Source organism: Crinia signifera, chromosome 4 (assembly GCF_055691185.1).
Source record: "Crinia signifera chromosome 4, ASM5569118v1, whole genome shotgun sequence".
In the NCBI taxonomy this organism is placed as follows: domain Eukaryota; kingdom Metazoa; phylum Chordata; class Amphibia; order Anura; family Myobatrachidae; genus Crinia; species Crinia signifera.
The window spans coordinates 214291985-214308175 of record NC_139220.1 but is presented as its reverse complement, the minus strand read 5'-3'; the positions used below and the strand labels follow the sequence as shown (position 1 = coordinate 214308175).

The 16191-nt window shown below is 41.0% G+C and overlaps 1 protein-coding gene across 8 annotated transcripts in view; it reads right to left on the bottom strand.

Moving 5' to 3' along the window:
• SHF (Src homology 2 domain containing F) overlaps positions 1–16191 on the bottom strand; it is a 294338-nt gene that overhangs the window by 90283 nt on the left and 187864 nt on the right. For 6 of the 8 annotated variants that reach the window (XR_014473486.1, XM_083183745.1, XM_083183747.1 and 3 more), the window contains one exon: positions 7449–7607. The exons of the other annotated variants lie outside the window; for them this stretch is intronic. Coding sequence is in view for 5 of the 6 variants with exons in the window: in XM_083183745.1 (XP_083039871.1) it covers positions 7449–7607 (159 nt within the window). In the remaining variant the exon portion in view is untranslated. The remainder of the gene's footprint in view (positions 1–7448; positions 7608–16191) is intronic. 8 annotated transcript variants of the gene reach the window in all.

Here is a 16191-nt window from a genome sequence, read left to right as displayed (position 1 = left end):
CCAGCAGTGGGAAAATGTGTGCTCACTGACATGAAAGGATCTGTGTAATACTGTAAGTGGCACATTTTGGATCTGTGTAATAAGTGGCACAAAGTTTATGTACACCAGTGATGCTATTATAAAAATTAGTATCCTGCGTTTATTAAATGTTGACAGGTAAGTTTCACAATTATTCTCCCAGCAGTGGGAAAATGTGTGCTCACTGACATGAAAGCATCAATACAATAGAGCTGATTATAGAAAGTTTGGTACCAGCAGTAATATCAGTACTAATATTAGTTTATTGATTCTTAGATCACTTTAAAACTTCTTAAAAGCAAGACAGGTTGAGTTTCCCTTATCCAAAATGCTCGGGACCAGAAGTATTTTGGATCACGGATTATTCCGTATTTTGGAATATTTTTATATTTGAAAGAGGTATCTTAAGGTTTCTTGCACACACACACACACACACACATATTGTATTTGTGCATGAAACAAGGTTTTAAAACAATTAAACAAAGTTTGTTTACTATCTCAGACATTGAATCATGTCCTTGCACATAGTTAGTGTCAGTTACATGTTATTTCCCCAGTACTGCCAATTGCACATGTACCCAGTAGGTTTTTAGCAAAAAATAAAAATATAAAAGTACATTTTGGAAACTGTTTTCCTGAATAATTTGGATAATGGATATTTGTCTAAGGGATACTCAAACTGTACTTAATACTTACAAAAAAGTCTTCGAGTTACATGCGCCAGAGGACAGGGACTGGGACGCGCGTGCGTGTGAGACCAGTAGCACAGCGGCTGGGCAGCATCTCCCTGCCCGTCTCCGCTATGCGAAGACGGGCAGGGTTGTGGGGGGGGGGGGGGGTGTCAGGGCAGAGATGGGTATACATACACACACACATGCACACAAACACAGGCACACTCATTGAAACAGCTTGAATAAATGTCTAGGATGCGTTTTTCTTACACACACACCAAGCAGAATTGATAGAGAAATATCCTGAACACCATGGTTAGCACACATGACAGCACCTTGGTGGGATAGAAAACATTAGGCATGCTTACAATACATATAACCCGCAGTCCTCACAGTAGCCATTGGAGGACATTGAGAGTCACCTTTCCTAGATATGTTAGTGTCAGGTTAGACATCCATTTTAAACATTACAGGTGGAGGAGCTCGGTTCCACTCCTTTCTCCCCACTTTAACCCCTGCCTATAACTTAATTTCTATATACCAACCACTGCACAGAAATTGGGACCCATTCCTATAGTAGTATTCCCATAAGTCCAGATCATATTCAGATCCTCCACACTCTTGTAAAGCTTGAAAAAGATCTGTAGAAGCAGCAATAAGAACACAATTTGACCGCACCAGTGGCAGTTCCGCCTCTGACTATACACATTATGAACAATCACTAAGACACAGGGAAAACCATGTGAAACCCACATTCTTAGATTTTATTAGCAGTTCATAGTAATTCACAAGCACATCTATATACACTAATATAATTACTTCAAAATCCAGGCCAATACTTTTCAGCAGGCCACATTATAGAGAAGTATAGCAAATGCTTAGCCAAGCTACATGCTAATTATAAAACTAGCCCTCTATAATTCCTTAGCCGGTAATTAGTGTAACCTCCTTCTATAATTTGATCTTACAAGTGTTGAACACTGTTGCATTATTCATTTTGTGTCTCACCATAAAAGAAAGAAGCAGAGAAAGGAAATAATAATACAAATAATCCATCTCCTGTTTTGGATATTTTCAATAAAAGAACTCAAACAATTCGACAAAAATAGATATTTTAATTCGACCTAAAAATGGCAAAAAGTGTATTCCATCCCGAAAGCATTCTGTATAAACCTTACATACAGTACAACTTGTATGGATTAGGCGCCTATCCCTACTGCTACCAACACAGGAAAATACTAATTCACAGACCACCGATATCCTCACTCTTAAGGTGCCCATACACGGTACAATTATTGTATACAATATCTCATCGCATCACACAGGTTTTGCAAAACAATGAGATGAGATCTAGTACAAAAATTATGTTCAGCACATACTTTTTGAGCCGTGCGATGAGAGGTGTGACAGGAGCGCCTCATCGCACCCAGCAATTGTACCATGTATGGGCACCTTAAGGTTGCTTATTGACTTAACCACTTCATTAAAGTGCTACCAATTTCCTAGGATAGCAAATCCTAGTATTAAAGTCTAACCCAGTACTTCTGTCATCATGTAGCAAAAAAGGCCACACTCTGCAGGCAGCATAACTCCAGAATAGCGCAGCTCTACGTCACTATAACCAAACAATTAATATGTATACCAAACCTGATGCAATAGTATACTGTATTGCTCCTCAGAGACTAGAGTTCTAGAAAATTAAGAAAGGCTACTAATAAACAATCTAGCAACAAGTAAAATGATTTACAAAGCATTACAGAAAACAATGACAAGAAAAATGTTGCAAAATAGTTTTGGAAAAAACAGAAATACATTTTAGTTTTGCTGCCAGAGGTAGACACAGGAAGTAGTAGGCAACCCCAGTTTGACTAGATAACATAAAGCTGGGGGTAGGCTGTTTTTTATTCCATGGGTATAGAGGATTTTCCGGACAGGCATTCGTGGAGGCAGGGTAGATGCTGATTTTGTGCGGGGTAATAACTCCTACATGTTAACTCTAGTAAGTCACAAATAATGCAACTGTTTTTATTCTATAATTAACTGTGATACCTCACACAGAAAAAAAACTCTGCCATCAATACACAGAGAATAACCTCCTGCACATTTTGTTACCATAACGAACACTTTTAGGGCATTAATTAATTTAATCCTAGAAGATGTCCTCCTGTGTGTTCCCTACACAGTAGTCGGTCACATCTTGGTTTGAAACCTGTAATAAATATTTCCGAATCCTGAAATATGAAGTCAAAATTCAGATATTTTTTTTTTGACAACTCCATAAGATATCTGGGTTTTATTTAGTCACAGAGATGCAACCTATTTTAAACTCTAACATTACAGACATATTTGCCTACTCAAAGATTTGGAAGAGTAGGCAATTCTCTGCAGCAATGTTAACTGGGGGGGGGGGGGGGGCTGGACCATGAGGACACAAACTTGGCACCACACTGCCTGCATCACATACCACGCAATAGGTACCCATCTGCCCCATTAATTCAGTGGCATCACTAGCTGGGGGTAGGGGTGTACCCAGCACCCAGTTGTCACCTTCAAGAGCGGTGACACCAAAGTGCCTGTTCTCCTGAAATGACAGGAGCTGCAGTGTAATACTTTTCTGTAGCACTTGGTTACTGTCATAAATAAACATTGATGCCTCTGGAATGACCACTTGATCCCATGTGACATAGCTAATTACGGTCAGGACAGGAGGACAACAGCCTGGAGTTGCTTGTTGATAATCAGAGCAAGATATTTATTTGATTTCCTTTTCTTCAGTTCAATCCTGGACACTAGATAGCATTTCATTAACTCAAGGTTTGAAAGGAAATTGCTAAACTAATATATAAGCTGGCAAAGACTAATTTATAACCCTTCATAGTTTTTCACATTATTCTCTTATTTGAATGCTTATCCCAGTCTTATTCATTATAAAGAGTAACTATAACTCCAAGCTGTTGAATCATTATATTCTACAGTTTGGCGGTATTCATTCCCGGGTCACGACTGTTGGGCCGGCCCAACAGTCATGACCCAGTTCCGTTCTCAGTCACTTGACTGCATCTCAGCAAGTGGGATTTAATGTCCCGCCTGCCGAGTGCCAAAAAGGGGGCGTGGTCACGAGAATCAACCGTGGATCGCCAAGATCCGGCCGTGAGCTTGACATTCCACGGCCGTTTTCGGCATAACAAGCCCGACTGCTTTTAAAAGTCCTGCTTGTTTTGCTGAGAGGCCTGTTCAATACTTCCTGGAAAGACCGCATTAAATAGGCGTCTGCCGCTATTTCCCCCATTGGAAAAAGAGGCGGGGGATTGAATAAGCCGCCTCTTTGACATCAAATAAAGAATACATAACCCAATTAAGAATTTATAGATAACAAATATTAAACTATTTTAAGTTATGAAAATTAACATAACTAACTTTGCAATAAATTCCACAAAATGCATGTTGGTACGTATCATTTTTTTTTGTTATTTGAAGGTCACTTACAACACTATCGTTATTCATGACGAAGAAGTTCCTCCTCAGCCACTCCCAAATCTAACTAGAGCTGAATACTGAGCACATTGTTCACCACAAACCTGTTCAAATCATGTCCAACCACCTGTCATTCAACATTACTGTAGTTTAATAAGAGTTCAAACTAGCCAGTATGAGTCTGGCACCACGAATGTATATTAGCTGAGCAGCTAACAAGAAGCAGCCTTCAGAGATCAATGTAATGACATAAGACTCCACATATACTGCTACTGTTAATACTTCTACAAATGTATGTGTGTGTGTGTTAATGTCGCTATAGAAAGTGAGGAAACTGTAAAAGTATTATGCTGATGATCTATGAGAATGAATTGCTGCCTTATTATCAAGCCTTCCTTGCATACAATTTTTTCTTTTTTTTTTCTTTCACATTAAATATGTACTCTTTTGATATTTATTTACTAATACTATGTTCAGACTTCTGGTGTGAATAATCAGGCTTTTTAACTGGCATTTAAATGTTGGGTTATTTTGTCACGTGCAGTCTGATCCCCTGTTCTTACCGGGTCAAGCATTTCAAACCAGTAATTTGCCTTTCAAGCCTGGTCTTTTTCTAGTGTGAACAGGACAATCCGTGTTGACATTCCCGAGTCTTCAACCCTGCTTTACTCCTCAGTTAAAGACCCAGGAATGTCAACAGGTTGACCTTTTCACATTAGAAAAGGACCCGTGTTGAAAGGCATTTTTTCACGTCGAAATGCAAGACACAGTAATTTGCTCGGCAGTGAGAACGGGGTATAACATATATATCTTGTTCTGCTGTTCTACTACTTCATACCATAGGTGCCGATTCTGTGGGTGCTCAAGGGTCCGAGCACCCACGGAAATTGATGAGCACCCACGGGCCTGAGTCCCGGTGCTGGGCCACCATATTAAACTTGCTAGTTTGCGGCCACCTGGGAAACAGTATGCCAGGAAGAGTGTATTCTGTCCGTGGAGTACCTGCACTCTGGGGCCATTTATGTACCTGCACTGTGGGGGCATTTATATACCTGCATTGTGAGGGCATTTATGTATTTGGAACTCTGTTGCCGTAATTTGAATATTGGAGACAACTGTGCACCGTAATATAAATTGGTATTATTTTGTGCCCACACCCCTTCCCCATGAAGCCACTCCTCTATATTTTTGGCTTGAGCACCCACTAACAAAAACATAAATCGGCACCTATGCTTCATACGTCATTAAGCATGTTTGGGAAAAAATTTAGAAAATAATAGAGATCGCTTTCCTTTTTATAATAGGATATTACTTCTTAAGAAGAAAATATTTTATATATCTTATTTAGCATGTTCCACTTTCTATTTACACACAACCCAGGTATAACATTTTCAAAGACTGGATTTCCCCCTATTACCAAATGGGTAAAGTAAACTGCCCAGAGAGATTGCAATGTTTCCAGTGTTATCTAAAACACACAAGATCATATATTTCCTATCCATGCCTTTCATAACAGAACAGTTTAACGTAGCAACACAGCTTCCTGCTAGAGTCTATTCAAATGAGGTAGTAATGATGAAAGCAGAGCTGTAACAGGGTGCCAATGTGCCCTGTGCTGGCCCCAACCCATAAAACAATGATCTAGGGATGAGGCCTCAGATTCTGGGTAGTAGAGCACCCCCAACCCAAAGTCACTCCACAGGCTGCAGGTGCCGAGAGTGACACCTTGGATGCCCCAGACAGCTTTGTAGTAGATCTACTGGTGGCAGGGTGCCACTCCAGGAACACTGCCAGACACACGTAGGTGCTGTGGGGTAACAACTTGCCACCATCAGGTAACTGTGTGATAGCACTGCTAGCATACCTCTAGTTACATTTACAGTTATAAGCTTATCATTTTACACAATGGTCTTCTTTTACAGGCAAAGGTAAAGTCAGCTGCTGGCAAGTGTGAACTCAACATAGAAACGTCCCTGCTATTAGAAAGAGAAAAGCAGCAATAGTATCTCCAAAACAAAACAGAGTTTTTTAGTAAATAAACTAAATTGAGCAAATTATAATAATTATAAAATAAGTTACACTATGAAGCCACAGATTAAAAGACATACTACAATGAAGAGTTAAATTGAACAATTTACAAAATTTCCCAACAGCATTGTGACCACTTTCGCATTCTGAATGAATAGATCTACACTTTTGGACTGATGCAAAGCTATTGGCAGTTTGACTTTGAGATACTATAGTCAGACCTGGGAGTAAGTGTAAATATGCATGCCTCCAGGTGTTTCTTTTGCATAGGGATGTTGTAAGTGCGCACATGACAGTATCAAACCAGTTATATAAATAGACGGCAGGTGCATTGCATAATGGGTATATGGACAACATTTATTTTTTGGAAGCACACTCATGATGCCCTATTTGAAATCCCAATGATCAGGCCCATATTTTAAAGATAAATGATTAACACAGTGCTGAAATATGATAAAAACAACTGGTACGGTCATTACAGTAAGTGTGTGATGTTCTTTAATTATAGAAATATACTGTAATAATAAGAGAAAAAGGACACTATTTGCCAACAGTGAATATAGTGAGATTCACTAATTTATCTTTATTGCACTAAATATATAATTCCTATTTCCACAGACATTGTATTGTTTTATCCATCGGAAATTTGCTGCCAAATGTAATAGCCTCCATGTTCGGCAACCGTGCCAGATGCCATCCGAACACTGGAATTTTTTTAAAAAGGGGTAGTCATTTACAAGCAAGCCATGGAATTGCCTTGTAAATGACTACCCATTCATAAAAAACCTCTGTGTATGGCCAGCATCCCACAAGGCCGCCATTTGTAAGGTGTGTCACTAATTCATCAGGTTGTTAATATTTTAAATTATTTGCATTTACTTTTTTTAAATGTTTTTTTTTTTTTCAACAATCAGGTTTAAAAATATCATCATGCTCTCTATGATACAATGGAAATAGAAAAACTACCAGCCAATCAGTTCCTTACTTCCATGATACAGGCTGTTCTGAATAAATGAAAGCTAGGGACTGATTGGTTGGTACTTTATCTCTAACCACTTTGACACTCTTCGAACGTCTAATCCCAAATACTTATTTCCAAAACAAATGCACTTTCAAAAGTAAGTATCTAGTAGTACTAAGAAAAACCTCTGTTTTTAAATAGTACATATCTCTGATCACAAACTCCCCACAGAGAGCACAACTTAATGAAAACTGTACAACAGAGGAAAGTGAGCATTAATGGTTTCTGAAACCCACCATTGCTGTCTTCAAGGCTGCTCTGAGATGGTAAGTGTGGAGAGGATGGAGGCTGTTGAGAGAATGAAGTGCTCCCATCACTTTCTTGGGTGGTTGTACTGCTATCCAGCTGTCCCACTGGTGGAGGCCAAGGAAGATCTTTGATTACTTTAATCTCAACTGACATCAGAAGAAGAGACATGAAGATAGACCGGAAGAAAGACAAAGAAGGAACAAAGACAGGAATAGTTTAAGAATAGGCAAAGTGTGTCCTACAACACAAGAACAAAAACATGTACAACAAGTTTTTAGAATAAAAAATAAATAAATGAAAAAACAAAACAAAAAAAAGTATGGAAACCATGTAGCCCAATACTTCTTTGCATGATCTATAGGGTCATGATGATATAACACTATAAAACGGTGGTTCCCAAACTGGGTGTTGTGGCACCCTGGAGTGCCTCTGGGCACTTGCATAGGTGCTCCGGGTTGGTGGCCCAGGACAAATTTAAATAATTTATGGTTAATGTAATAGGCAAAATCAGTGCTTGTGGCTTCCACACATAAGATTTTGTGGACCAATCATATGAAAACTGTGGAGTATACTTAAGTATACTGGAGTATGACAGGTAAAGCAGTGTCTCCCCCTTCTCTGGACATCTCTGATGAAAACTCAGGGAATTTATTGCAGTATACACTGAAGCACCTGTGAGTAAGACCCACAAGAACCACTTGGTTCATATATTGTGTGTAAAATTGGCTCTGGTTCTAGCCAGTGCCTGTCCAGTTATTTACCTAACCGTATGTCACTGATGAGGACATACAGAGCCCAATCTTGTTCATCACCACATAAATTAACTTAAGGATGATTATATATATATATATATATATATATATATATATACACACATATACACATACACACATGTACACACACACACACACATATATATATATATATATATATTTATATTACACAATATACTTAAATCTATATATTTCTTAATAAATTTAAATTATTGACCAAGAGGTGACATGAAAAACATTCTGATACTCTAGGTCAGTGTTTTTCAACCACTGTGCCGTGGCACACTAATGTGCCTTGAGCTGTTCTCAAGTGTGCCCCCAGATCTAGAGATGCCCAAACCAGTTTACAGCAATCACCAGTTCAACTGCTATTTATTGGTCTCTACTTTTCATGTAAAGGGCCAATGTATTTTAGCTTGTTACCAGTGTGTTTGTTTTTTATATGGGCGCCAATAGATTTATTTTTTCTGTGGGGGCCAATGTGTTTTGCCCTCTGTGGATCTCATGGTGTGCCTTGGCAATTTTGAAATCGGATTTAGTGTGCCACAAGGTAAAAAGGTTGAAAATCACTGCTCTAGGTAGCCGAGATTCAAAAAAATTTGGGAATTTTAAGGACGATTCTGGCTGAATATTTCAATCTATTTGCTCATTTACTTGAACGTGCTCCTTACCTCTATTAGGGAAGTTAAGTGTTTTGTATTGGAAACTACTGTACTACAATAATAAGGTTACTGGAACTCTTACATAATCCTAGTGTCCCCACCCCCACACTTATATAATCACTGGGCCACAGTAGAGTGGGGGCTTAACATGGCCACATATCAACCTCAAAAACAGTATTTAGAAACTCAGTTTGTCTTACTAGTGTTTACAGTCATTTATGTGATACATAGAATGACATTCCTCAGTAATACCGATGTTGACTATGGGGCTAATTCAGCATGAGTACAATCTATAGATTGTAAGCTTGCGGGCAGGGCCCGCATAGCTTTGACTGTCTGTAAATACCCAGTTTGTTGTATCACTGTTCCTATTGTAAAGCGCAACAGAACATGGTGCATTATAGAAGAAACTGTTACTAAATAAATGAGTACGAGAATAGCTAATATTCAATATCTGCACTTCTGCACATGAGCAGCGCACACAGTGAGTATGCGAAAAGCACAAAATGCAATTGCATTTTGGGACGAAGTAATTACAGTTTGCTCAGCGGCAGTGGACGGTGACAACAGATAATGCTGGCATGCCGGAACCATTTATTACAGCAGTTCGGGGCCGCTACGTGACATCACACGCAGCCACTGCTAGCCGTAAAATGATAGCCATGCACCTGCAGTCACAACACGTAAGATACCAGATGCAGTTATACTTTTTATTTTTTAAGCAAACCTGCACTACTGCTGAATCAGGCCCTATATACAGTACATGTTAATATTTAGCCAAACAATACATACTTTGTTTTGCTTCATCTTAACAAATATGCAACCAAGCTTGATGCTGTATTTCCAGCTACACTTGCCCCATATTAAATCAGTAAAATTACAAAAGGGTCATACCACAGACTTTAAGCATCACTGTTGTAGAATTCCATACTGAGTCATAGATATAATAGCACACCAACACTTGAAAGGAAAGCATTCTGGGTGTTGGCAGCACATAAAATACATACTTAAACAATGCTACTATGAAACGAAGTACCTGTAGCAAAGCTTAACCCTCCCCCACAGGCTCTGTAGTCTTGACATTTAATCAACACAGTCTCAAATTAATAAATTCAAGAGAAGTCCAGCAATTTCTAAAACCAAGCACCAGTTCACAAAAACACGGAAATGGCAGTTCAAAATCAGGGTATTAATATTCATGGTTCCATTTCATGTCCAAATTTCACAGTACAAATAATTTTGTGAATTCTTTAGGCTGTCCCTTATAACATACATTGAGCACATATTTAGCACAGGGATTCAACCAATGTTCCCTGCATACAAGAAAACATTGTTGCGCCGACCACTCACTTCATTAGGCCCAGTCCCCATTGCACTTGCTGGAGGCTTAAGGTGTGCTACAGGATACAGTTGCTGCATTGTTTAAGTTTGTATTTTTTGTGCTGCCAACATCTAGAATGCTTTACTTTCAAGTGTTCTAGAGCGTATATGCTGTGTGTTCTAGAGTGTATATGCTGCACAATTTACTTCATACAAAAATGTAGCAGCATAAAGTAAAACATTGTATCTTCGTTGCAGTGTACTTTTATCACATTTATTTAACTACCTGTTTATCACTGATGCTCAAAAAAGTGAATGCTGTTCTGTGCAATTAGACCACAGGTTCTTAAACTCGGTCCTGAGGACCCCACACAGTGCATGTTATACAGGTCTCCTCTTAGAAGCAAGAAAATACTTAGTTCAACCTGTGGATATTTTAAAATAGGTCAGTGAGTAATAAATGCACCTATGCACCTGCCGGGTGACCTGGAAAATGTGAACTGTGTGGAATCCTGAAGGTACGAGTTTGAGAACCATTGAAATAGACAAATGAAATACATCTATTCTAGACTACTGTCTAACCCTTAACTCCCCACCAGGTGCATTTTAAGAGAGGAGTAGGCCTGAGCAGCCTCCTCTGGCGGTGTCCCCTCCTTTCTAGCGAGAGTAGCTCAGTGCAATCAAGTCTGAGCACTTGATGGCATTCTTAGATCTCTGGAAAAAAATGGCACAATGGCCATTATTTTTCTGGCGATGTCCGTGGAGGTTCAAGGGCCCCGAAAAGGGGTCCGGCCACTACACAAACTGAATCATGGAAACAATATATCCATTATAACTCTGGAATGCCTGAAGCAATTTACACCAATCATGGTACGCATATGAATTACATTCTGGGCAAAACAATTGTGGGGGTTAGACTACCCCTAGCAACCCCCAAGGAGGAGGCATACATTTGAGACCATAGTTTTGGTTTGGCTGTTATCCCCTTACTGCAGAAAAGCAATCTGAAGTTTTTTTCACCAATTTCTGGGATTCTTAATGAGGAACCCGTTTGAAGGGAATAAGTCATTTCAATTAAGTTATGTGCTTTGAATCGACCCCTGATGAAGTCGCCAAGACGAACTGCGTAGGGTTTTCAAGCATCTACTTCATGATTGGGAAAAATGGATTATACTACTACTGCACATTGTTTTTATAAAGAAATTGTTTTTTTTTTTTTAAATAAAAATTGTTATTGTATGCAATGTAGAATTTCTACTTCCTTTCCTCTATTCTAACGAGGAGTTATTTTGAAAGGTGGTGGTATTGATATAGTGCGCTCTATTATTTCCATTTTCATATTTATGTATTATTCTCCACTAATGGGGGATTTATAGAGCTGCTGCTGCTACAATTCTAAAGCGCTTGTAAGGGTAACCCCTATATACTGTATATATACTTTTTACCCTCTAAATAAGCATACAGTGTCCATAGGTATGTGTATATATATATATATATATATATATATACATATAAATACAGAGAAAGACCGCACTCTCACCCAGAAGGAAACAACAATGGGGTGCCCAACCAGAAGTGTAGGCCCAGGAGGGTGTACACTCAAAAAATAGTCCAGAAATCTGCACACTATGGAGCAGAACGGCGAGCACTCGCCAATCACAAAACCAAATTTTTGTGAAATCCAAGGTAGTAAATAATCAGTTTATTAGAGAGTCATCAAATTCCAGCATAGACACAAAGGTATATTTGTGTGACAGCCCCGACGTTTCGGTCCAAATCATGGACCATTATCAAGGAGCCTAAGGCACACAACAAAAGAATACATATGGCATGAATACACTTCAGCAGAAAACAGACAGTGCATTAAAAGCATTAGGGTATAAGTATCAGCTTACATAGCCATCATAGGAGCATGGTAGTCAGCGATGAATGTAAGGTCTGCCAGGTAAGTCAGATCCCAGGTCAGCTACCACCTCTGTGCAGTCCAAGTCCCGCTATTTAAGTGTTTGAAAAGGGGGTGGGCGGCGTGCTGCGAGCGCACCGAATTAGCCTGTATGACAGGCTGCTGGTACGCGCGCTAGTTTCCGGAAAAACCGGAAGTAGTCAGTGGAACGCATTTGGAACGCACAGCTTCCGGGTAGTCCGGGGCTGTGCGTCCAATGCGTGGGTAAATGGAGAACAATGCGCAGTACTGTAATGTTAAATATGCGATCGCCAGTATATGTCATGGCAGTATAGTGTGCCAATCAGTCTGGCGGAGTAATGAGGAGTAAGGACCGCGCAAAGGAATTAAATAGCGGGGGCTGGTATTAGATAACGGCAGTTTGGGGGAGAAAAGGAGGGAAGTGATAAAGGGAGAGAGATAAAGTGTTGGATAAATAGGAGCCGGTGTACAGGGAAAAAAGTGCAATAACCAAGGGGTATAGGGGTGAAACCCAGCCAAGTGATTAAGGTGGGGAATAAGGTCACCCTTTTAAAGTGATGCTGGTCTGAGTGCTGGATGTTAGAGTCGATCAGTCCAATGCGGTCGTGTGTCGACAGCAATAATGGCAACATAGTATATACTGAACAAGTAAACACAAAAACACACATCCATATTCAGACACTATGATTGGATTCTTGGGAAATATATTGGGTTAGTGACAATGATTTAGAAAAAGAAATAGAGAACATAAGGGAATAGTCAGAAAATATACATTGACAAGTATAAATAAAGACATGAGAAATACATACTGAGAGTAAAAATAAATATAAACGGCGAACTTACAGAGATTTAGTAAGCAAACATATTAGAAATATAATACTATCATGATTGTCTCAGAAAAATCGACAAGGGATTATTCTCATTAAGTCCTCGAGGTGCAATAGTGTCCAACCGGTGAATCCAGCGGCTCTCAAGCTTACGCAATTGGAGTCCCCTGTCGCCCCCTCGAGGGGAGGGTGGTACCCAGTCTATGAGTCGACAGCGTAGATTCGAGTTCTGGTGGCCTGCTGCGAGGAAATGGCGTGGTATGGGCAAGTCTGCTTTCTTAGTCTCGAGGGCCGAGCGAATGGAGTTCCTGTGGTTCGCCATTCTTTCTCGGAATTTCCTGGTGGTCATTCCCACGTAGGCCAAGCCACAGGGGCAGTTTAACAAGTAAATGATGTAGTCCATCTGGCAGTGGAGGCGGTACTTGATCTTGATGGGCTTGCCGGAATGGGGGTGCGGAAAGGTAGTACCGGGGGTCATGCTGCTGCAGGTTGTACATCCAGTACAGCGAAAGCATCCAGGTCGTTTGGAGTGGAGCCAGGTCAAATTATTCTCAGATGAGGGGCTCAACATCGGGCGCATGAGGAGTTGTTTTAAATTGGGACCTCTTTTGTGGGCAATCATAGGTGGACCGAATTGTTGTAGTTTAAGAGCTCTATCGGACGAGATGATGGGCCAGTGTTTCTTCAGACTCCTCTGAACACTGGAAGAGACGTGGTCATATTGGTTCACAAATACCATCCTCGGTGGGCTCTTACTTGTAGTAGAGGTGTTAGGTCATGGTGACAACATATTGGTCCTGGCCTTTCTAAGGCACCGACCCAGAGTGGTTGCTGAGTAGCCTCTTTGGCTGAAACGATCGGTCATCTCTTTAAGTTGGATTTCCATGGTGTCATGGTCGGAGTTATTTCGAATAACCCGCATGTATTGGGAGATGGGTAGGTGCTCTTTCAAGGCAGGGGGGTGCTGGCTTGTGGTTGATAGCAGTGTATTGCGGTCAGTAGATTTCCTGAACAGGCTGGTTTGGAGGATGCCCTCGTTGATGCAGATGTTGATATCGAGAAAGTTAATGGACTTACTGTCGACAAGATGAGTGAACTTGATAGGGCTGTTGAGTAAATTCAGAGAGTTCACCATCAGGTGAAATGCTTCTATGGTGTCGGACCATATCAGGAACACATCGTCGATGAAGCGCTTGTAGAACAGGATCTGGTGGCCATAATGTGGCATGATGTGGGTGTCCTCATAGTCAGACATATACACACGGGCGTACGACGGAGCCAGGTTGGAACCCATTGCGGTCCCGGACACCTGTATGTAATGCTTTTTCTGGTAGAGGAAGTGGTTACATTTGAGTATCATTTCTGCCAAATCAACCAAGAGATTGGTGGGGGGATCCAGTGTTAGTCTCGCGTCGAGCTTGGTTCTCAATACTCTCAGGCCATCAGTGTGTGGTATAACCGTATAGAGTGAACACACATCCATAGTTGCTAGTAGAATCGGGCTTACTGAGATGTTGATGGTGTTGAGTTTCTCAATAAAGTCGGAGGTATCTCTCACATATGTGGTGCCAGTAGTGACCAACGGTTGCAGGAAGCTGTCTACAAAAATGGCTAGAGGTTGTAGAAGTGAGAGTCTGGCGGAGATAATTGGTCTGCCTGGTGGGTGAGAGTGGGACTTATGGATCTTCGGTAGGGTGTATATTATGGGACACACCGGGAAGTCTACTGTCAGGTATTCGTGAGTTTCTTTAGTGATCCATTTGTTATTTAGGGCGTCGAGAAGGAGTTTGTCAATTCTCCTTTTAAACTCGGGAATGGGGTTCTGGGGTACCATTTGGTATGTATTGATGTCGGTCAACTGGCGTTGTATCTCTGCGTTGTAATCAGACCAGTTTTGTACCACCACGGCCCCACCCTTGTCTGCTGGGCGAATCACCAAGTCAGGGTCGTTTTTCAGGGCCTTAAGTGCTGCCCGTTCGGCTTGGGTCAGGTTGTCATATTTGGGTTTGAGAGGTGACCGTAGGATGTCATTTTCGACAAGTCTGGTGAAGGTCTTAATGCTGGGGTTAAGGGAGGTAGGATCAAATACTGATGGTTTATGAAAGGTTGATTTGGAAGTCGTGGTAGTCGTGCCAGCGAATTGTTCATGGAGCCGTAATTTCCGGCTGAATTTATACATGTCAATGGTCGTTTCAAAGTTGTCGTGGGGACAAGTGGGGACAAATGACAAGCCCTTGGCCAGTAGCGAGGTCATGGCTGGGGTCAAGGGGGTGTCAGACAAATTAAACACTAGGTCAGTACTGGTTTCCTGACTCGTTTTCCCAATTCTGCCACACCGGGGGTGTGGTCTATGCCCCTTCCTCGTCCTCTTGGTGGTTTGCGGGTTTTGGAGGTGTTGCCAGGGTCGGACCCTAAAAAATCAGACTGTGGGCCAGATTGTTCAGTGTCTGAGGCCGATGTTGAAGAGCCTGTATTGAAGCGATATGGGTTGGGTTGACGCCTGGGTCTATAAGACCTCTGCGAGCGGCCACTCCCAGAGTCACCAGCCAACCACCTGTATACGGTATGGTTCTGGTAGTCGGAGGTTACTACTGTTAATTTATTGCGTTTGAATGAGATCAATTCTTGTTTATAAATGTCCACCTGGGTTCTTATTTTTTCTAACAGGTTGCAAGATTTATCACTTTTGATGGCGGGCAAATGTGCCACACCAAATTCATCAATTTCTTGTTTAACTTTCTTGAGTTCGGTACCTACTTCCTCTATCACCAGTAGTAGGAGATCAAAGGAACACTTATTAAGAACGCCGCACCAACGACTGCAGAAGGTCGGGTTGCGTCTGCCGATGGTGGGGATGTTAGATATACAGAAGCCTCTTGGGATATACTTCTTTCTATGATATTCAGATAGAAAGTGGCCGTGTAGGGTCAAGTCCGTCTCACGTTTCTTAAGTTTGAGGAGTTTTTGATATAGGTCAGTGGGGGATTCAGTGGGAAGGGTTTCAAAGTCGGAATGGTCAAACAGTACTTTCTCAGCATCATCATCCGTCAATGAGATGATGCCGTGTTCAGCTTGTGTCAATAGGTTGTCATTCAGAAAGCCAAGACCTCCAGAGGCCATGTCTAATACGTACTGGCGTGGGGGCAGGGGGTCGCAGGTGTTAATTATAAAAAAAGGGGAAACAGAACAAAAGAAGTAGTGGGGGAAGAAAATGGGGGAAGAGG